The sequence below is a fragment of the Oncorhynchus mykiss genome, chromosome 2 (assembly GCF_057628025.1).
Source record: "Oncorhynchus mykiss isolate SJ-2025 chromosome 2, ASM5762802v1, whole genome shotgun sequence".
Taxonomy (NCBI): Eukaryota; Metazoa; Chordata; class Actinopteri; order Salmoniformes; family Salmonidae; genus Oncorhynchus; species Oncorhynchus mykiss.
This window is the reverse complement of record NC_143023.1, coordinates 49,911,869-49,935,159: the sequence shown is the minus strand read 5'-3', so window position 1 is coordinate 49,935,159 and position 23,291 is coordinate 49,911,869. Positions and strand designations below refer to the sequence as shown.

Sequence of the window (23,291 nt, the reverse complement as noted above, 5' to 3'; positions counted from 1 at the left end):
CTACAAAACACACGTTTAACAGCAACAAAACAACCGGAATAGAGAAGCTTCGGGAACACATCCTCAGTCACGTCTCCATCACAAACGCCACTTTTGCGCAGCTGATGCTGGCTATTTAATTGGGAATTAAAGGGAAAGCACCCTATTGGAAGGAGAAGCACTGAGACGGCTCAAAATAATTCAGGGCCGTCACAATGTGCAAACATGTATGTCAGATATTGTCACAAGACGACAAAACTTACTGGCATAGTGATGCCATCTGTTGGTAAATGTTAATCACTGCAACTCCAGTGTTTTTACCGGTGTGCTTGAGATACCCGAATGTATAGTATTGCAATGTACTGAACAAGACTGGTTACTCGCATCAATGCCTCTGTCTCATTATTTAACATCCAAACATGGTGTTAGAGAGTCGGATAACGAACCATGATTTCCGCAAATTAGAGTGAACTGGTCTGGTTTACCCAAAAAAATGCTTCCTTGAGAAAAATTAGCCAGACTTGACCTTAGCTAGAGTGAGTTTGCTAAACTCAGCAAAAAAAGAAAAGTCCTCTCACCATCAACTGCATTTATTTTCAGCAAACTTAACATGTGTAAATATTTGTATGACCATAAAAAGATTCATCAACTGAGACATAAACTGAACAAGTTCCACAGACATGTGACTAGCAGAAATTGAATGATGTGTCCCTGAACTAAGGGGTGGGGTCAAAATCAAAAGTAACAGTCTGTATCTGGTGTGGCCACCAGCTGCATTTAGTACTGCAGTGCATCTCCACCTCGTGGACTGCACCAGATATGTCAGTTCTTGCTGTTAGATGTTACCCCACTATTCTACCAAGGCACCTGCAAGTTCCCAGACATTTCTGGGGGGAATGGCCCTAGCCCTCACCCTCCGATCCAACAGGTCCCAGACGTGCTCAATGGGATTGACATCCGGGCTCGTCGCTGGCCATGGCAGAAGACTGACATTCCTGTCTTGCAGGAAATCACGAACAGAACGAGCAGTATGGCTGGTGGCATTATCATGCTGGAGGGTCATGTCAGGATGAGCCTGCGGGAAGGATACCACATGAGCGAGGAGGATGTCTTCCCTGTAACGCACCGCATTGAGATTGCCTGCAATGACAACAAGCTCAGACCGATGATGCTATGACACACCACACCAGACCATGAAGGACCATCCACCTCTAAATCGATCCCGCTCCAGAGTACAGGCCTCGGTGTAATGCTTATTCCTTTGACGATAAAATACGACCATCACCCCTGTGAGACAAAAAAACGACTCGTCAGTGAAGAGCACTTTTTGCCAGTCCTGTCTGGTCCAGCAACAGTGGGTGTGTGCCCATAGGCAACGTTGTTGCCTGTGATGTCTGGTGAGGACCTGCCTTACTACAACAGGCCTACAAACCCTTAGTTCAGCCTCTCTCAGCCTATTGCAGACAGTCTGAGCACTGATGGAGGGATTGTGCGTTCCTGGTGTAACTCGGGCAGTTGTTATTGCCATCCTGTGCCTGTCCAGCAGGTGTGATGTTTGGATGTACCGATCCTGTGCAGGTGTTGTTACACGTGGTCTGCCACTGCGAGGAAGATCAGCTGTCCGTCCTGTCTCCCTGTAGCGCTGTTTTAGGCATCTCATAGTACGAACATTGCAATTTATTGCCCTGGCCACATCTGTAGTCCTCATGCCTCCTTGCCCCATGCCTAAGGCACGTTCACGCAGATGAGCAGGGACCCTGGGCATCTTTCTTTTGGTGTTTTTCAGAGTCAGTAGAAAGGCCTCCTTAGTGTCCTAAGTTTTTATAACTGTGACTTTAATTTAGTTTATTTGAGTTTATTTTATGTGCACATGTGCACACAGTGCACATCAATCAACGTTTCAGTAAAAGTGCCGGTTTTAGCCAGCCGGCTAATTTTCAACCGCCGGTCCCTGGGCAGATTATTAAAAACAATTATGATATAGACAATCATTGAGCAGTGAGCACACGCAGAGCAACATAGGACAAGCAAGACATAGCATACAGACAGAGCAACATAGAACAAAAAGCAGCAAGACAAAATTCATAAAAGCAACAAAGTGTTTCCACACCTCACAAGCTACAGACAACAGACAACATAGAAAGTGGCAATACACAGCTAGGGATTATGTTCACAAATCTGATTGACCTTTAGCCATGTCTTCATGCATTTTGTGAAAGTGTGATACGTGGTGCAGTTATGTGTGTCTGATGGCAGTGTATTCCAGACATTGGAAGCTCTCACAGAGAAAGCGGATTTACTAAAGGTGCTTTTCTTTAAGGGAACTATACAGTCACCTCTCATGGCAGACCTTATGGATCTGCTGCCATATGTTTGGGTTTTCTGTTTAACAAAAATACTGAGTGGAGGGGGAGCCAGGCCATTTAGGATCTTGAATACAAGACATGCGTCGGTGTATTGCACAAGATCTTCCAAACTCAGGAGCTCATGCTTTCTGAGGATGTAACAGTGATGATGGCTATTGGGCTTCCTATCAAACACTTTGAGAGCTTGTTTGTAGACAGACTGAATAGGTATTAATGTTGTACAGCAAGCTTGGGCCCAACTAGTCAAGCAGTATGTTAAGTGGGGGAGTATCATAGATTTGAAGTACAGTTTTGTTACCTTTGTAGTTAAAAATTTTGTATAAATTGGAAATTAGCTAGGTTGAATTTGGTTATTTGAATGACCTTTTTCACATTTTTAAAAGAGAGGTTGGAATCAAGTATGATGCCAAGGTACTTAAAATCAGATACCACCTGGAGCTTCTCCCCTGACACATAGACATCTGGCTCAGTAGCATCTGTTGCCCTCTTTGGGAAGAAAATGAAAACAGTTTTTTTTCACATTGAGATGCAAACACGAGTCACTGAGCCACTTTGTAACCTGGACCATTACAGTAGTGAGTTCTTGTGCAGCTTGTTGTTAGCTCTTTGCATGCACATAAATCACTGTATCATCTGCATACATTTGAACATCAGACCCAGTACAGACAGAAGGCAGATCATTAATGTACAGGCTGAACAGGAGGGGCCCCAGTATTGACCCTTGGGGCACGCCCACATCATAGCTAAGAGTGGGCGACAGCTCATTACTCACTCTGACAAACTGAGTTTTGCCTTCAAGGTATGACTTCATCCATCTCAAGGCATCGGGGGAAAAGTTGAACTTGGATAATTTTGTGATGAGAATCTCATGGTTAACAGTATCAAAAGCCTTCCGCAGGTCCAGAAACACAGCCCCAACAACTCCCCCTTTGTCCATCTTGGACTTCACATTTTCCAGAAGAAAGCAGTTGGCCGTTTCTGTGGAGTGTTTCGCTCTGAAGCCAAACTGCATGGAGTGTAATGTGAAGGTGCTGTTGCTGAGGTGGGCAATCATTTGTTCTGCTACACACTTTTCAACAACCTTTGACACCACAGGTAGTATACTAATGGGCCTGTAGTTACTCACGTCAGCAGGGTCGCCCGATTTAAAGATGGCCTTTATTATGGCCGACTTCCATACCCTTGGAAACACCCCCAGACCAAAAGATGTGTTGGTGACCTTAGTAATGGGGCCAATGAGTGACTCTTTGTAGTTTTAAGAAAGGTAGAGTCCAGCCCAAACACATCTTTGGCTTTAGAGTTCTTTAGTGAGCTAATCACCTTGTTCACCTTTGACTCAGAAACCTCCCTTATGATGAAGACAGGTTGAGCGTCATTCACTAGCACTGAGCCCAAGAAACCAGTGGAGGGGTTCTGTGTCAGTACCCTGACAGAGTCAATAAAGTAGGAATTGAAGGCTATTGCTATTTCGACTGCATCCTGTGTTAGATTGATATTCACCATGATTTCTAGTCTTTTTGCAGTGTTACTATGGTCTTTCCCTTTTAACTTTTTTAGATTCTCCCAGATCAATTTAGAATTTCCCTTTGCTTCACCAATTATGTTAATAAAAAAGTTTGCCTTGGCCCGTCTGATTTCTTTCATCACCTTATTTCTCAACATGGTAAACCTACGTCTGTCATGCTCTAATTTGGATTCCCTTCTGTAAGCTGTTAGTGTCTTAACAACCGTTCCACAGGTGCATGTTCATTAATTGTTTATGGTTCATTGAACAAGCATGGGGAACAGTGTTTAAACCCTTTACAATGAAGATCTGTGCAGTTAATTTGAATTTTAAGAATTATCTTTGAAAGACAGGGTCCTGAAAAAGGGACATTTATTTTTTTGCTGAGCTTAGTTTGCAGTTAGCTTCAGTGTTGTTAGCACCGGTTAGACATGGCAGCGAACATTCCCCCTCGAGCCATTATGAAGCTCAGTGGAGTTTGGAGCACAAACTGGGATACGTTTAGAGGTGAATAGGAGGACAATGCAACAGGACTTCTGGAAAAGGACGATGATGTAGTGGCTGTCACTTTGAGGTCTATAATGGTAGTCGAATACAAACACATCCTGAACCTAACAGCGGCTCAGCAAGGTAACGCAACAGCTATTCTTGATGCTCTTTAACATTACTTTAAGCCAGCAAAGAACGTTATCTACGAGCGTTATGTTTTCGGTTGTTGCAAACAGGAGAACGGGGAGTCCATTGACAGCTTCGTCACCAGGCTAAGGGAAAAGGCATGTGAATATGGTGCTTTAAGAGATGAACTGATCAGAAATAAGATAGTGCTTGGTATAGCTGATGATGGCACGCGCAGACGTTTGCTGAGAGAACGGGACCTGAGACTGGTCTTGGCAGTGGAGACATGCTGTGCAGCAGAGCTTACTGACTTTTACAAATTTTACTGGGTGACTCGCTTTTAGTTGAGTAATTTTCTATTAAGGTATCTTTACTTTTACTCAAGTATGACAATTGAGTACTTTTTCCAGCACTGGAAACTAGCAAGTTATACTAATTTATACTACCTTGGCTACATCAATTTAAGGTAAATTCTAACATTAGCTTGCAAAAATATTTAGCACTCATTGAGCCAATATAAAACTATGGTTATTGCGGGGAGTGGAAGGCTCTTTGTAATTCATAAGAACAGGTCTTATTATTATTATTATCCTAAGAACAAGTGCAGCTGTAGGATCTTAATTTGAGCCAGTTTGCTTAAGCAGAAAAATAATCCTGCAGCAACAGAAATTGTGAATTATTATGTAGTCTATAATTAATGGACATTTTATAGGGGTTGATAAATTTTCTCAAGGCAAAAACATGTCTAATATTTCTAAGTGAAAATTACAAAAAAAAGAGGCTTTTTTTATACCTCAAACACACTACACGTTTTAAACAGGCCTACAGAAAAGTTATCCTGCAATGGGGTGGTCAAATTAAGATCCTACATCTGTAGCAGTGTATTTATCCAAGCAGAATGTGCACCATGGTTTTACAAAACCCTATTCCGTGGTTAGATTACAGAACCAGTTTGCAGCCAGGCAGAGAATTTGCGCACTTTAAAAGACTGATATGTATTAACCATAGAATATATACAGGGGCGCTGTATTGAAGCCACCATGCAGCCATTTTGATACTCCTGCTCTGTAGTAAAAAAAGATTTTGGAAGCTATAGAAATGCATTTATTAATGTCTACATTCGTTTTGCCGGGTATATTCTTTTACAGACACCTTAATGCACACTTTTAATTTATATTATGTGAACTAAACATAAAAATGTTAAATCCATAAAAATATAAAAACATATTCCTTAAAGTACTTATTTTTACAGAGTACTAATGTTACTCTCCAAACTACAACAAATACATACCTAAATACGTTTGTTTTTATTAAAATAATTTAGAATTCCTTTCATTCCTATTGAGGACTGCGCTTCCTGGGGAGTACCAATATGGCGGCCAGTGGCTTGAAAACCACTCATTGGACATTACATAAGAAGCAATTCAGGGTTTATAAATATCACCTGAACCAACCCACTGGGCGGAGATTCGCAGATGGAAGATTCCTCTCTCCCCTACTCATCACAGAATTGTTTTTATCAAGCCTTCGTCATTCCGAATATTACTCTGTTTGTTGCGATAAAGGTGTTTGCCGTTATAGGTCCCTATCCTAACTTCAGTTGTCTAACTGAGGGAGTTTGTCATGGATATTTTTGCGATAAAGGAGACCTTTATTTTTGCTCGGCTCTTCATCAACTCCATTGAACTTTTACATTCAGCTATCATCTGCCGTTTGGGATAACGTTGAGGAATTTAAACGTAAGATTTAAAAAAAATGTTTTTACCTTGCATTACTTGAACAGAATGCCGAACACAATGTCTGTTAGCCTCGAAAATAAGCGCCTATGCATGAGGGGTACTGATTGTCATATTTATCAACTTCTGATAAGGAATCAAACACTGCAGACTTGTCAGGCCATTACATAAAAATAATATCCGATATGATTGCCTTGGGTTATTATTAGTAATGCTTAGCTCGTCTAAATTGTATAGCCCATATGCAGTATTATAATTATGTAGTAATGTATTATAATTATTACTTGTGTTAATTACATTAACGTATTAATTACATCTCATAAAATTCATCACCCTTTGAAATGAAGGGCACATTGACTTTGTCAAGATTTGCTACTTGCATTATTAAATAGCGCTATATTGTGCCTTCAGAAAGTATTCACACCCCATGACTTAATTCATTTTGTAGTGTTACAAAGTGGGGTTGAAATGGATTTAATTGTATAAAAAATGTATCTACACAAAATACTCTAATGTCAAAAGTGGAAGGCAAAAGTGAAACACTTAAAACATTTACTTAAACACTAATATTTTACCAGCAGACAGCGAGTATGCTGCTCATCCTCAGGTAAGGTCCCCTCTTCATTAGGTGTTTTGGCGCTTCTCGCTACACTGTCCGACGCCATCGGGTTGATCACGCCTGATCTGAGCCAGGTTGGTTTAACCACTGCTCCTCCCTCTTCAGCCACACCCATTGTGATGTCCTCTCTGTCTCCTGTCCAATTGTGCAACATATCCTATTCCTCTGTGCTCCCTTTCCTCTGAAAATACTTAGTGCCTTGCACTGAGACTGGCCTGGGAAGCCTCTTGCCCCAACCTCCACGGGTAAACACTGTGCATTTGTCCACTACCTGGTACTTCAACAGCTTCCTCTCTTAGACTTCCTCAATCCTCTCCCTCCCATGGATCTGTCAGCTCGGGCATGATGGTGTTCTTTGTGCTCCTCAACCAGATCAGCAGGTCTGGTCTGAGTGATGTGTTAATGATGTTCTGGTGGAAGATTAGGTGTCTTCTGAGGTCAGCCTGCAACCTTCATGGGGTGCCAGCTGATTGTTCCTCACTACTGACAAAATGGACGAAGCCTGGTCCTTTCTGTTTTGGCCTGATCTTTTTGGCTGTGTCCTCCAGCTGGGATGTTATTGCTGTCAGGACCTTGTCGTGTGTCCACCTGTACTGTCCATCAGTGCTTTCCTGCAGGATTATAGTATGTGCTCGAGGTTGGCTGATCTCCCACACAAAGCGCAGTTTGGGTCTTGTTTTAGTTCCCACACAACAAGGTTTGTCAGGCTTGGTAGTACATCGTACATGCTGCGGAAAACAAACTTTATTCTGCTGGTCCTATCATCTAGATGTCAGCCCTTATTATTTTCCTCTCCCTGGCTCCTTCTCCGCATGTCAACTTGCCCGGCTGCCTCAGCCCAACTGCAATGGTTTGCCCTCCCTCCTCCACCATGTACCGTATCTCCGTTAGCCTGAGGTCCCTTCTCTTCCATGTACTTGCTCTAGTCCAGGACACCCGTTTCACACAGCCAATACCCAGGCATCCTAAAGCCACGGTTCTGACAATGTCTTTGTGGTGCAGTCTTGCTTCCAACTCTTCACTGCTGATGTTGCTGACCACTTCCTCCCTGTGCGGCCCTCAATCCCAGCTTTCCTTACTTTCTCGTCCTTGCATTCCCGTAGCATTAGGACCTGCCTTGCTTTGGTCACCTGCAATTCCACCGGCAGGCCTCGGACTGGCAGCTGAGCTTTTTACCCCTGCTTTAAAGGCTTGTTACTGAAACTCTGGGGTACACCAAGCCTTCTTCTCAGGTAACCACTGATCTTCCTTTCTATTGATTCCACCGTTGTCATTGGGATTTCATATACACCAGGAGGGGCAAGAGTAGTTTGGACAGAACTCCAAGCTGGTAGCACCAGGCTTTGCACTTTCATGGGACACCACTTTTCTCACCCTTTGCATCCAATCATTTGCCTGGTCAGTTGGCCTTTCAACACTTTCTGTGTCACAGAGTTGTCAAAGCACTTCCCTAGGCTCATGACTAGTTTTTCTGTCAGCGGTGGAATTCGCTGCCATTCCAACTTGAACCGCTGCTGTTGTCCACTTTGCCTTTTTTCAGTACCAGGCTTTGTGATTTGCTTGGTTTAAAGGTCATCCTAGCCCACGTGACAAGTTTTTTTTCGGATCTTCAAGCATCCATCTTGGTTGTCGTACCTTGGACTTCATGGTGGATCCTCTGCTTGGTCTTTCAGCTGACTGCACAAGGAAATGGATTGCTGCAGCAAAAATGGACAGATATTGTACACCTGGTGACAATCCCCACCTCCAACCTCTGCAAATTGGGGGTGTAGTCCCCGACAATGAGTCTCATCATGAACTCGTCAAAGTCGTCCCATAGGAGCACTTATAAGGCACGGGTTATTTTTCATTGTTATAGTTACCTATTTCAAATCAAATTGTATTAGTCACACGAATACAACAGGTGTAGTAGACCTTATCGTGAAATGCTTACTTACAAGCCCCTAACCAACAATGAAGTTAAAAAAAAATATGAATAAGAAATAAAAGTAACAAGTAATTCGAGAGCAGCAGTAAAATAACAATAGTGAGACTATACACAGGGGATACCGGTACAGAGTCAATGTGCGAGTTATTAAAGTGACTATGCATAGATAACAGAGTAGCAGCGGTGTAAAAGAGGCTAGTCTGGGTAACCATTTGATTAGGTTTTCAGGAGTCACATGGCGTGGGGGAAGAAGCTGTTTAGAAGCCACTTGGACCTAGACTTGGTGCTCCGGTACCACTTGCCGTGCGGTAGCAGAGAGAACAGTCTATGACTAGGGTTGCTGGTGTCTTTGACAATTTTTAGGGCATTCCTCTGACATTGCCTGGTATATAGGTCCTGGATGGCAGGAAGTTTGGCCCCAGTGATGTACTGGGCTGTACGCACTACACTCTGTAGTGTAGTTGCATACCAGGCATCGATGCAACCAGTCAGGATGCTCTTGATGGTGCAGCTGTATAACTTTTTGAGGATCTGAGGACCCATGCCAAATCTTATCAGTCTCCTGAGGGGGAATAGGTTTTGTTGTGCCCTCTTCACAACTGTCTTGGTGTGCTTGGACAATGTTAGTTTGTTGGTGATGTGGACAGCAAGGAAATTGAAGCTCTCAACTTGCTCCACTACAGCCCTGTCGATGAGAGTGGGGGCGTGCTCGGTCCTCCTTCTCCTGTAGTCCACAATCATCTCCTTTGTCTTTATCACGTTGAGGGAGAGGTTGTTGTCCTTGCTTCACACAGCCAGGTCTCTGACCTCCCTATAGGATGTCTCGTTGTTGATCAGGCTTACCACTGTTGTCATCTGCAAACTTAATGATGGTGTTGGAGTCGTGCCTGGCCATGTAGTCATAAGTGAACAGGGAGTACAGGAGGGGACTGCGCATGCACCAATGAGGGGCTCCTGTGTTGAGGATCAGTGTGGTTGATTTGTTATTACCTACCCTTACCACCTGGGGGCGGCCCGTTAGGAAGTCCAGGATCCAGTTGCAGAGGGAGGTGTTTAGTCCCAGGATCCTTAGCTTATCGATGAGCTTTGAGGGCACTATGGTGTTGAACGCTGAGCTGTAGTCAATGAATAGCATTCTCACCTAGGTGTTCCTTTTGTCCAGGTGGGAAAGGGCAGTGTGAAATGCAATAGAGATCATCTGTGGATCTGTTAGGGCGGCATGCGAATTGGAGTGGGTCTAGGGTTTCTAGGATAATGGTGTTGATGTGAGCCATGACCAGCCTTTCAAAAGCACTTCATTTAGGCAGGTTACCTTAGTCCCTGTGCCCAAGAACACTATGGTGTTCTGCTTAAAATATGCTGGTATTACAGACTCTGACAAGGAGAGGTTGAAAATATCAGTGAAAACTCTTGCCAGTTGGTCAGCTCATCACATCCTGGTAATCCGTCTGGCCTTGTGAATGTTAACCTGTTTAAAGGTTTTACTCCCCTGAGGAGAGCGTCGTCCGATCACACAGTCGTCCGGAACAGCTAATGCTCTCATGCTTGTTTCAGAGTTATTTGCCTCGAAGCGAGCATAGAAGTAGTTTTGCTCGCCTGGTAGGCTTGTGTCACTGGGCAGCTCTTGGCTGTGCTTCCTTTTATAGTCTGTAATGGTTTACAAGCCCTGCTTCATCCGACGAGCGTCGCAGCCAGTGTAGTACGATTCGATCTGAGCCCTGTATTGACGCTTTGCCTATTTGAAGGTTGGTCAGAGGGCATATCGGGATTTCTTATAAGCTTCCGGGTTAGAGTCCCGCTCCTTGAAATCAGCTCTAGCCTTTAGCTCAGTGCGGATGTTGCCTGTAATCCATGGCTTCTGGTTAGGGTATGTACATACAGTCACTGTGGGGACGACGTCATCGAGGCACTTATTGATGAAGCCAATGACTGATGTGTTATACTCCTCAATGCCATAGGAAGAATCCTGGAACATATTCCAGTCTGTGCTAGCAAAACAGTCCTGTAGCTTTTGATCTGAGCACTTGTTTTATTGACCAAGTCACTGGTGCTTCCTGCTTTAATTTTTGCTTGTAAGCAGGAATCAGGAGGATATAATTATGGAGGGCAAGGGAGAGTTTTGTATGCGTCTCTGTGTGTGGAGAGAGTTGGTGGTCGAGTTTTTTTCCCTCTTGTTGCACATTTAACATGCTGATAGAAATTTGTTAACTGATTTATTTTCCCTGCATTCATGTCCCCGGCCACTAGGAGCACCGCCTCTGGATGTGCATTTTCCTGTTTGCTTATTGCGGATTTCAGTTCATTGAGTGCGGTCTTAGTGCCAGCATCGGTCTGTGGTGGTATGTAGAAAGCTTCGATAAATACAGATGAAAACTCTAGGTGATGGTGTGGTCCACAGCTTATCATGAGATACTATTTGATAAGTTGAGCAAAACCTAGACACTTCTATAGATATCATGCACCAGCTGTTGTTTACAAATATAGATAGTCTGCCCCCCTTGTCTTACCAGACTCAGCTGTTCTATCCTGCTGATATGTCATCGTTCAGCCACGTGAAGCATAAGATATTACCATTTTTAATTCCCCGTTGGTAGTTTAATCTTCCTTCGTACTCTTTTTCTCCGTCTTCTCTTCACGCAAATGATGGGGATTTGCACCTGTTCCCGGGAAAGCAGTATGTCTTTCACATGTGTACAAAAGAGTGAAGTTTACATATCAAACCGGCTATCTTCACTTCATCTAACATTGTATTTTTTTATAGATATATATCCATACATGTGTCAAGCTCGTCAGACTCATTAAAGGGAGAAAAAAAAGTTTCTGCCAGTTCCTGGTGAGTAATCGCTGTTCTGATGTCCAGATGTTATTTTCGGTCATAAGAGACGGTAGCAGCAACATTATGTACAAAAGAAGTTTAAAAAAGAATTTACAAACAATGCCACATGTGTTGGTACAGATGGCAATGTAGTGGATAGCAGCCATCTTGCGGGCTCCTGACCAGTTCTGTCACTGCATTGTTAGTCAACACCTCTTGTTTATGAATAAAGTGACAAATAAAATGTGATTTAATTTTAAAGATCAAGCCACAGGACAGCTACTTGTAGGCTTCCTTTGTTCTCTAATGCCTCTGTGATGATCGGTGTTAGTGCGCTTGTGTGTTCTAGGCACCCTTATATTCCCAGGATTCCTCCCTTCTGCACTGATGTATCCCGGTACTTGTTGTCCAGCATGAAGTTGGTCATTCTTCTTCCTACGATGGCAAAGAAAATATTTCCCTCCACATTCAAGAGAGAAGCTGTAAGATTTGTGTGGATGAATCATCCCTCTGCTGACTTCAAGCCCTCTGCTGACTTCAAGCCCTCCACCTCTTTCTTTCTTTCTTCCACACAACCCTCAACAGCTTACAGAGCCTTGTTGGTAGTCTTGGGCAGTTCTTGTACACTTGGTATGGGATCCCTCCTAGTCCTGGTCCTGGTGCTGACTCTGCCTGTGCCTTCCTGATTATGTCTTTCACTTCTATCAGTCTAGGTTCCATCATGTCAAATTCCTCCTGGTGTTCGGAGGGTTGAGGAGTTGAAATTCTTCCAAATCCTGTTCTTGGAGTGGGTCGCTGTGTTTTCTTCAGGTGGTCTTCCACCTCCCTCTTGGGGCATTGCAGTCTTCTACTCTTCTTGTCCCCTAGTAGTTTGTTTGTGAACTTGTAGGGGTTACATTTCTGCCCTTTTCTGAGCTCTCTCCCTCGTGTTCCTGCAGTGGTTTTCAGCACACCTCAGGCTGCATAGTTGCTGTCATAGTGTGTCTTGTAGTCCCTTGTAGCTCTGCTCTCTCTTCTTCCTCTGCTGCTGTTTACCTTTTCTTTAGTCTCCTCAGGTATTCTATTATTGCCGCTATCTCCCTCTCTTGCCTGTTTGGTTGTTAAGCTGTGCATGTCATTTTTTGGCATGGGTCCCAAATCTACCTTGCCCATGTTGCACATGATCGCAGGAAGGGCTTCCAACTTGCTTTCTCCGCTCCCGGAAAGCGTTGTCTCATGCACCATGTCTGTGTCACTGTCAAACTGTGTCCAGCTGTTCTTGTTCACTCTTGGGCCACTGTATCCTCTGTAATTTCCTGCTGTTGAATGCTTTCTGATCGGCCTCTGTTCACTGGCCCTCTCTGTGATTCCTTCAACCGGCTCTAACTCTGTGGTTTGTGTCCTGGTTTGGTTCCTTCGCCGTCTCACCAAGGTCTTGCCTTGTGCTTGTCACCCGTTGTTGGGGTGCTAAACAGCCCATTTTGGTACGGTGGATTTTCAGCCCTCTCGTTCTTAAGCACTTTTCCACAACTGCATGTTCTAGAGTCCATGTCTCGTTGTCTTTTTTTCAGGAAAAGTTGTCATCTGTGTCTGGCCAGTGAGCTGTTCATCCTCCCCTCATTGGGTGAAAAGGAATAATATCAGGGTATGTCTTTATCTAGATAAAATGTTAGATATCCGGAATTATCTCCCTCACTAACTTTAAGCACCAGCTGTAAGAGCAGCTCACAGATAACTGCACCTGTAAATAGCCCATCCAACTATCTCATCCCCATACTGGTATTTTTATTTTTCTCCTTTGCACCCCAGTATCTCTACTTGCACATTCATCTTCTGCACATCTCACTCCAGTGTTTAATTGCCATATTGTAATTATTTTGCCGCTATGGCCTAATTTATTGCCTTACCTCCCTTATATCCTACCTCATTTGTACACACTGTATATAGACGTTTTCTATTGTATTATTGACTGTATGTTTGTTTATTCCATGTGTAGCTCTGTGTCATTGTTTGATGCACTGCTTTGCTTTATCTTGGCCAGGTCGCAATTGTAAATGAGAACTTGTTCTCAACTAGCCTACCTGGTTAAATAAAGGTGAAATACATTACAAATACATTTAGATATAAGAAGTAGACATGTCCTTGATTTCATATATTTTCAAAATCTCCCGTATGAGTCCAGGGAGATATCTAAGGTGAGACACATTGAGTTCAACTTACTTACATTGGACAATCTTTCTTGCTTTTACTGCCATTAGTGTCAAGTTCACCACCTACTATGTCCAGAACTGAACATTTACGAAGTCAACAGTCGTGTCTCTGTCACTAACAAATGCAGTCATGGGTGGTAACTCTACATTCATATCGAAATGGCAATGCAAATCAAATCAAGTTGTATTGGTCGCATACACATATTTAACAAACAATATTGTGGGTGCAGCAAATTGCTTGTGTTCCTAGCTCCAGCAGTGCAGGAATACCTAACAATTCACAGCAATACACACAGATCTAAAAGTAAAAGGATGGAATTAAGAAATATAGAAATATTAGGATGATCAATGTTGGTTTCCGGTGTGTGTGTGTATGTGTATATATATATATGTATATATACGTGATGATTTATACACATTGTGGATATACTAAATATTCTATCTGTAGAATATGTATGATAGAAGAGTAGGAAATGAGTAAAACACTATGCAAACATTTAAAGTGACCAGTGATTCTATGTACGTAGGACATCAGCCTCTAAGGTGCAGGGTTGAGTAGCTGGGTGGTAGCCAGCTAGTGACGGTGACTAAGTTCAGGGCAGGGTACTGGGTGGAGGCCGGCTAGCGATGGCTATTTCACAGTCTGATGGCCTTCAGATTGAAGCTGTTTTTCAGTCTCTCGGTCACAGCTTTGATGCACCTGTACTGACCTCGCCTTCTGGATGATAGCGGGGTGAACAGGCTGTGGCTCGGGTGGTTGACGTCCTTGGTGATCGTTTTGGCATTTCTTTGACATCGGGTGCTGTAGGTGTCCTGTAGGGCAGGCAGTGTGCCCCCGGTGATGCGTTGTGCAGACCGCACCACCCTCTGGAGTGCCCTGCGGTTGCGGGCGGTGCAGTTGCCGTACCAGGCGGCGATACAGCCTGACAGGATGCTCTTAATGGTGCATCTGTACAAGGGTCTTAGGGGCCAAGCCAAATGTATTCAGCTTCCTTAGGTTGAAAAGGTGCTGTTGCAGCTTCTTCACGACAATGTCTGTGTGGGTGGAGGTTATATGATCCTTAACTAGCCTCTCACTGGGAAATTATATTGGCTTTGCGGGGGCATTATTTAAAATGTTAAAGCTGATACCATTCATATCTGGTTGGCCTGTCGGCACGCGGTCCTGTGTGACAACAAATGTTGCAGTTCTTAATGGATCCCTATTTATCTATCTACATTTGTAGCGAATGTTAAAATAATTCAGTGGAGATTGAACTTAATCCTAATGAACTAATTTTAGAGCCCAAAATTGTTTGGGTGATAATTTATTTACAAATATTTTCTAGGGCAGACCAGGGCTTTTGGCACTGCTCGGTTGCTACGCAGTATTAGACCAGCAGAGTTCATTACTTCACGCTCCAAACCGGACACCGTGGACCTGCATGTATCCAGTGGCAGTACAGTTGTCACTCCTGTCTGAACCTCAAATATTCAACTGTCTCTCTCTCTCGTTCTCTCTTTCCCTCTCACTCTTTCACCAACTCCCTTTCTTTTCTCTCAATCTTTTGCTTTCTCACCAGGGATCACCACACAGAGAAGAGGTGGGACGAGGAACACTGCTGGTGTTAACCTGGATATTATCCATCAACAACAGAGCTGCTGATGTCCATATAAAAAGCTATACATTTCTGAGAAGGAAAAAAAAAATAAAAAAATTGGGTGGTCATCGTTGTGGCTGGTCACTGAGATTCTGAGATATGGCTTCTAGCCTAACAAGTGCGGGCGTGGTGTGGGCCCTGCTCTCCTTCCTGTGTGCGGCGGCCTCTTGCGTGGGTTTCTTCATGCCCTACTGGCTCCTAGGGTCCCAGATGGGTAAACCGGTCTCCTTTGGGACCTTCCGGAGGTGCTCGTACCCGGTGCGTGATGAGGCTCGCCAGGCCACGGTGATGCTGGAGCAGTGTGGACGCTACGCCTCGTTCCAGGGCATCCCTAGTCTGGAATGGAGGATTTGTACGGTGATAATCGGGTTGGGCTGTGGCCTGTTGCTCCTGGTGGCACTCACGGCCCTCATGGGATTCTGTTTGTCTGATCTCATCTCTAGGACCATTGGACGTGTGGCTGGGGGCATCCAGTTTTTTGGGGGTAAGTTAAAATCATCAAGTCACAGCCTGCTGTTGCTTTTTTAAGTGATTTGAAAATTGGATAGTGATGGCACGATGGATGGATTGGTGGAGGAATGGGTGGGTGGGTGGGTGGGTCGGGGATAGATGGATGGATGAAGGCAGGTTAAATTTCTCCAAATAGTTTTAAAAAAATATTTTAAATGTAAAAAGACTGGAATTCATCAAACTAGTAGTTAAGTACATGTACAAAATGTTCATCTTTCCCTAAAAGCATGATGGTCATTACTTTTTTTTACATGAAAGGGGAGGTTAACTTGGCCCCACAGACAATCAATCTGAGGTTAACTTAAATTTCAGTCATGGGATTTTTTTGTTTTGCTGAAAGAATGAGTACCCTCTTAGAATTAGTGTTGAAGATCTCCAGGGATTCTTGAGTCAAGGAGCCATTGCCAGTTAATGGTTCATAGTTGCACCTTCAGTTAGTTGAGGGGTTCTCGGTGGATCCTTTAATGGTTCAATGTAGCAATGGGTTTCTGATATTTGATATGTTAGCTGTTAGGTCAAATATACTGTTCATGCTTCCTACTGCTAAGTTTACACCTTAACTATTACAGTGAAATATTTTGCCCAGGAAGTTGTCTAGGAGGAATTGGATTTGTAGTTGGCCAATAATTTTTTGGTAGGCTTCTACAATACCCTCCTTCCATCTATAGCATTTCTTAGCAGCATGCAGTTTGTTCTGCTTTGATGCTTCATAAGTATTGCTCTGTTCAAGTAGATTGTGATTATTATAGTTTATATATTTATTATTATATAGTATTGTGGTCTGATAGGGGTGTTCGTTGGCTAAATGTGAACGCCCTGAGACGGAGTTGTGGTCGGTGATAATGTAGTCTACAGTACTAAGGCAAAGAGATGAGCTATAGGTGTACCTACCGTAGGAGTCCCCTCGACGCCTACCATTGACTATCTACAGACCCATCGTGCGACAGAGCTGCAGGAGTTGTGACAGTTTTTATTTTTTCATAGTTGTGACATATTGGGGAGGAAATGCTGTCACCTCGCAGGTAGGTTTCTATCCCCCTGTGTACTGAGTGTCAGGTTCTTGTCCAGTTTTTGCAGTTAGATCACCACAGACTGGTACATGTCCCTGGGCCTGGAGATAGTTGATCTCCCCTCTAGGCTGTAGAAACTGTCGTCATTAAAGTATAGGGATTATATTGGGGGGGTATAGGTAGCACTCTCTCTCTCTGATCCTGTGAAAAGCCTGCTGAAAATAAAGGTCTGAGGTTTCCCTTCACATTACTGTTCCAGACTTGTACAGGTTGACCGTCTGTCTCGGTGTCCTCAATGTCCAGTATTCTGGGTTAATACCCTCTCTCTTGACAGAGGGTAACTGTACTTTATGGCCTCTGCATAGTGGTGTGAGGCCTCTTCCTTTGGGAGGGGGAAGCAGGCTTTTGGTGCTCTGCTGCCATTATTGTATTCAAGGAAATTCACACCTCTCACTTCACACCTCAGTGAAAATTGAAGTTGCTGCTGGGAGACTGTCATCCTAAATTCTGTTCTCTGGTCTTTTCTAAATTCTATTCTATGGTCCATGCACTGGTTCTTACATGCCAGTGATGTGCGTTGAGGCCAGATTTACTCACAAAAACACTCCGAGTAGCTCTAAAAAGTCAATTTTATTCTATGCAAATGACAGCCTATGCATTATAGCATATAGCCTGCCTGATTGGGCATTTTTTTCAGGATGAATCAGCTAAGAAACATGCTAATATAAGGATTTCTAGTTGTTTGAAAATTAGGTTGGGAGTAAACTGTCGTTTTTCTTCCACAAGAAGAAACCTATCCACCTCATTTTTAAACGCTTTTAAAGCAAGGAAGTGAAACACGAAAACTATGGATACAACTTCCTCCGCTATCTCGCTGATAATGCAACAAGAAATCCCTATATTAGCATGTTTTTGTTTGCTGATACATCCTGAACAAATACACCATATTACTGGCCTGCTAATGTGCCTTGACCTTGTAGGCTACAAACAATAATAACATTCTTCAGTACAATGTGTTATTGTAACCTAGGTAGGATACATTTCTTGGGAATAAAAACCTGGAACAATAGGGTAGCTTTTCAGCTGGTACCTGGGGACCGGGAGGGAGCGCGCTCAGCGCAGCCTCGGGAGTGCACATAGTGTAGGCTAGCTATGATTTCCTTATCTGATAAAAAAATATTAATCATTTCACTGTTTAAAATAGACTGGATATATTCACTGCAGTATTAAGCCTAACATTGAGCTTGTAAATTATGGTCTTATATGCACACGCTTCTAGGCTATAAGGCTACATCTCGAGCCTGTCTTTTGTTCTGTTGCGCAATTACGCACATGGCCCCTCCGCTGACCCAGTTATTCCTCTTAAGTCTTTTGGAGTTCCAGGAAAATGCTAAAATTTGTTGGACACTTATTTAGACGTATTTTCTTTTAGTCTACTAATAGCCTATTGGACGAGAGATGCGCACTTCCTCTTGCTTGCTGAACGTAATATAGTCTACAGCATTAAGAACGGGCAGGGAGTTGGAAAGGAGAAGCCCTTATTTTCCTATAAGTCAATCTTAACACTGGGCTACAATCAGACAGAATACATCATACGAGTGGCCTGTTAATGTACCTTTCTGAACCTTTTTTTTTTAAATGTCGAGAATAGACCCAAACTGATTAAAGTGGTTGCATAATCAGGCCTAGGTTGTCGGCCTATAGTTATTTCGGCATGATACAAAACAGGACCTTTGAGAGGCTACTCAAATTAGCCTATATCACTGCATTATACAGCCTATGGACAACAATTGCGTACTCACTTGATAACAATAATACATTCATCATTGTTATAACCCAGATTTTTAAAAAACGTAGCCCTTGGTCTAATCAATAGTAGAGCTTTGAGCGCCCGGGGACCACGCGCCGGGAGGAACGCACTGCAGATCTGCCATTTCATAATCTGTTCACTATGTTTCTTGCATTTTGACTGGCAAATATTGATATTTATCCCAAATATCTAGCTCATTTTGAACTTACTTTGGCTACACATCACAAGACTCTCTTCCAGCTGTTCCCTTGCGCAACTGGCTATGTCAAGGGTAGGCAGCCCTGGTCCTGGAGTGCCAAGCAGGCTCTTCATGTTTTTGATTAACCAACCTGGAAGACCAGGTGTGTTGAATTCAGTCACTGAACTGATCAATTAGCTCTGTAGCTCAGGTGTGGTGCCTAGTTGGAACAAAATCCTGCAGGACCTGTGGCACTTCAGGAACAGTGTTCCCTACCCCCGGGCTATAGACTATGCAAGCCTCTCTGCAATAGGCCATTTCTTTTTTTTGTGAAATCCCAGGAATAGCTATAGTAAAAGCTATAGGTCATTTATTTGTATAATGTTATAAGGCCTAATAGCCTATTCGAGGAAATAGTTTAAATAATTTATATGCCCAATGTGCTGTGGCAACGGATCAAATGTTTCCAGTGCCTGTGTTTGGTTAATGGACCCTCTCTCTGTTTGTCTATATAACAGGGTGAGCAGAGCTGAGTGCAGCTTGACAGGTGCTCTTGCCTGTTATTTGTCCGTGAGGCGAGTACACAGCCGTATTGACCTCGAACAAGCGTCGAGTCGATGGACATTTGGATGTATTCTGTCATGAAGTAGTCAGAAAAACAATACCACTCTCCTACTGGACACACACCTTTTCAACATGACGAGATTATGCTTTATCAATAGCCAGGCTATATCCCAAACCAGTGGTCATCATTATCAATGTGCTAAGATACGGTTTCAACTCAACATCAATTCCTTACGAACCCTTCCATGCCACTCCTGAACAATACATGTGATTCAAATGTCATTCAAAGTACCACAACCTTGAATTGTCAGTAGAATGTGAAATGTGGGAACTCACTTTCTCTAGGTCCCCTGGTCGTTCGCAAATTGCAACCACTCTGTTCTCCCGATCCACTTCAGAAAGAATACAATTCCTTTCCTTCTCATTCTCGCCACCCACCTTTACTCTACCACTCTTCCACTCTGACGTTGCAAACGAGGTGTTATGTTATTTAAACGTGGAAAATTGTTTCAGGTGCAAAAGTGTCCATTTATCAGGTAACGTGTTGTTTTTTTGCTCACTATCTAGCTTTGTTCAGTTCAAAGGGCCCACCAAGTTATGGAGACACCCAAATGTACACAGTTTACCCCAGGGCAATACCCACACAACATGTCTAGGCAATAAGCATGCGCAAAATATGAAATTGTCTCGAATGAAGCTAGGCAAAGGAGAGCTGCGTATGCTGACCCTATGCATTAATGTTCAAACTACTGACTGGGGTCATTTTGAACCAAGAGGAATATTTTTTTATCATAGCCCAAAGGTGGTTTATTCAATTCTTCCAATCTTTCATAATGTTGTCAATCAGCTTGTTCTTAATACATTACAGTGCATTCGGAAGGTGTTCAGACCCTTTTTGACTTTTTCCAAATTTTGTTACGTCACAGCCTTATTCTAAGTTGGATTAAATTGTTTTCCCCTCATCAATCTACACACAATACCCCATAATGACAAACCTAAAAACAGGTTTTTAGACATTTTTGCTAATGTATATAAAAAAAACGAATATCACATTTACATAAGTATTTGGACCCTCTACTCAGTACTTTGTGGAAACACCTTTGCCAGCGATTGCAGCCTCGAGTCTTCTTTGGTATGACGCTACAAGCTCAGCACACCTGTATTTGGGGTGTTTCTCCTATTCTTCTCTGCAGATCCTCTCATGCTCTGTCAGGTTGGATGGGGAGTCCTGCTGCACAGCTATTTAAAGGTCTTTCCAGAGATGTTGAATCGAGTTCGGGTTCTGGCTGGACCACTCAAGTACATTCAGAGACATGTCCCGAAGCCACTTCTGTGTTGTCTTGGCTGTGTGCTTAGGGTTGTTGTACTGTTGGAAGGTGAACCTTCACCCCAGTTTGAGGTGCTGACTGCTTCGGAGCAGGTTTTCATCAAGGATCTCTCTGTACTTTGCTCCGTTTGTCTTTCCCTCAATCCTGACTAGTCTCCCAGTCCCTGCCACTGAAAAACATCTCCACAGCTTGATGCTGCCACCAACTATGATTTATGGTATCCTCAGAGGGTGGAGTGATCTTGACCTTATAGGTCAAGTGGTATAAGTAATTGGTAGAACTGTAATACAGAAACCAGCTACCATCTGAATGTGCACATAGTGCTATATTGTGTGTATTCTCCAAAAAATAATTTTTCTATGAAAAATGTATATAAATATGCACTTAGTACTAATGTGGATTCTGCTTTGGAAAAACATGTCTTTTTGTTATACAGAATATTCTACATAACTGTCTATTTTGGTTTGAAAAAAATCAGAACATTATTTACATGTATAATGCCGTTTTTGATAAGAATTAAGTAGATATTTTGCTGTGATTTGTTTCTTTTTTTTTTCTTTTGCTTCCTAAGCTGTGAGGAAGTGAGGGCAGGCCATGCTCAAGTGTTTAGGGTGAGCGTCAGTATGCTGGTCTGGTTGGTTGGCTGCTCTCATTTTCACTATCCGCTGTAAGATCTTGTCAATTCATTCATGTGTGCAAGGAAAGCTGATGTAGCTATGGGTACACTCACAATACCACATCCAGAAAATATTCAGCTTTGCAGTTCAGCTGGCAAAGAACAAACGGATCTGCTGTGCTGATAAGATCTTCCATTACAGGTTTTTATATCCCTGTGATTTAGCCATTGTGGATCTGTTTAATCTGAACATATCTCACAGACAACATCTTGCATTTGCTAATACCCACATTCCTGAGCTTAATTACTGTAGCATTACTGTTTGACGATATCACCGCAACACAAATACCCAAGGTTTAGATTCCAATCCACCCTTTTATCAAGTCTTTATATGAAAACATCAGCAATGAGGCCAACTTGTAGCAATCATGGAAATGGGAGATTCTCAGATTTTCTTATATTGCATCATCACAATTTGCATACATTCCAGTTTCTTGTAGATAGTAAAACAAACATCACAACTTGGGAAGTTTAGACCAATCTTAACAAGTAAAATACACAGTAAAAGGGTTAATTCCAGAGAGAATGACAAATGTGTACAAAATTGGTGCCAGCCTGTTGAGTTCAGGGGCACTACAGGCAGGCTGGATGCAGCCCAGAGACCTTTGAAAGCTCTGCAACAGTCTCCTTTGTTCTCCAGCCTCGCAATTAATTGGCTTTCATTATAGCTTACGGATACAGACAACATTTTACGTCAGTTGATCACTAGCTGCCAAAATTAGTCTCAGAAAGCGAGGTTAGTCTCAGACATCATTCATAATCCTGACCCCAAACACACACTCGCAGGCACACACAGTAGAACAGTAATTTAGACATAGATACATATCCAATCTGTAGTAAGTAAATCACTGACTCTCAGTCAGGTGGTTAAATATGCAGAGCAGGTTCGATGCATAATTAACAGCTGTAAATTGCCTATTTCCTAATGTTCATCCCGTCTATCTGCCTGTGAGTCTACTTGCCTGCCTGTCTGTCTGTCAACACTGCTGCTGCACATACTGTCCTGAGTTTAGAAGCCAACCCCGGTAGAGGTTTTCTCCTTGGTTATAACAGCTGGGTTGGTGGCTGTTTGCTGTTCTTTACTGTGTGGTCAGGGTTCTGTAGGTGGTGTAGGGGTGGGACGGTTGACTACTGTGCTGTTCTTTACTGTGTGGTCAGGGTTCTGTAGGTGGTGTAGGGGTGGGACGGTTGACTACTGTGCTGTTCTTTACTGTGTGGTCAGGGTTCTGTAGGTGGTGTAGGGGTGGGACGGTCGACTACTGTGCTGTTCTGTGTGGCCATTGGTTTAGGTGCTCTAGAAGGCCAAATGGAATGGTGCCATCATGACAACCTGGCAGAACATATGGCTCTGAACCCACACAGTCACCACAAACAACACAGACGTCAACACAAACATGGCACACAATTGCTGTGTGTCTTCCTATTGTTTCTTCTCCCACTTCTGATTCCTCTAAGCTCTTCTCTTACAGTAGTTTTAATCCCACACAATTTATATCCCTCACTCACTCAACCACTTACTCTCAAACCTACAACCATAAGTCAACCACTCACTTTTTCTTAGTCTCTCCTCTTTATTACGTGTGCCGTGCTTGTGCAGCTCAAGAGTTTCTCCTCCAAGCGAAATTATAATGAACTGAACGTTGATCTTACAATCAACATATGAAGCTGTAACTTGTCAGCTACATATTGCATGCTTAAGTCGAATCATGATCATAAATAAAGAAAACCAATAACTTTCCACAACATGAACACACACAATCCATGTCTCAATTGTCTCAAGGCTTACAAATCCCTATTTAACCTGTCTCCTCCCCTTCATCTACAC

General features: G+C 43.1%; 1 protein-coding gene across 2 annotated transcripts in view; it reads left to right on the top strand.

Annotated features, from left to right (window-relative positions):
- Nucleotides 1–5,909: 5,909 nt before the first annotated feature.
- LOC110490968 (LHFPL tetraspan subfamily member 6 protein) overlaps nt 5,910–23,291 on the top strand; it is a 33,981-nt gene continuing 16,599 nt past the window's right edge. Inside the window, exons 1-4 of one of the 2 annotated variants that reach the window (XM_036949960.2) lie at nt 5,910–6,203; nt 6,782–6,807; nt 13,112–13,185; nt 15,313–15,874. In XM_036949960.2, coding sequence (XP_036805855.1) covers nt 15,490–15,874 — 385 coding nt within the window. In that variant the 5' untranslated portion in view covers nt 5,910–6,203; nt 6,782–6,807; nt 13,112–13,185; nt 15,313–15,489. The remainder of the gene's footprint in view (nt 6,204–6,781; nt 6,808–13,111; nt 13,186–15,312; nt 15,875–23,291) is intronic. The other variant, XM_021564371.3, reaches the window with a different exon arrangement.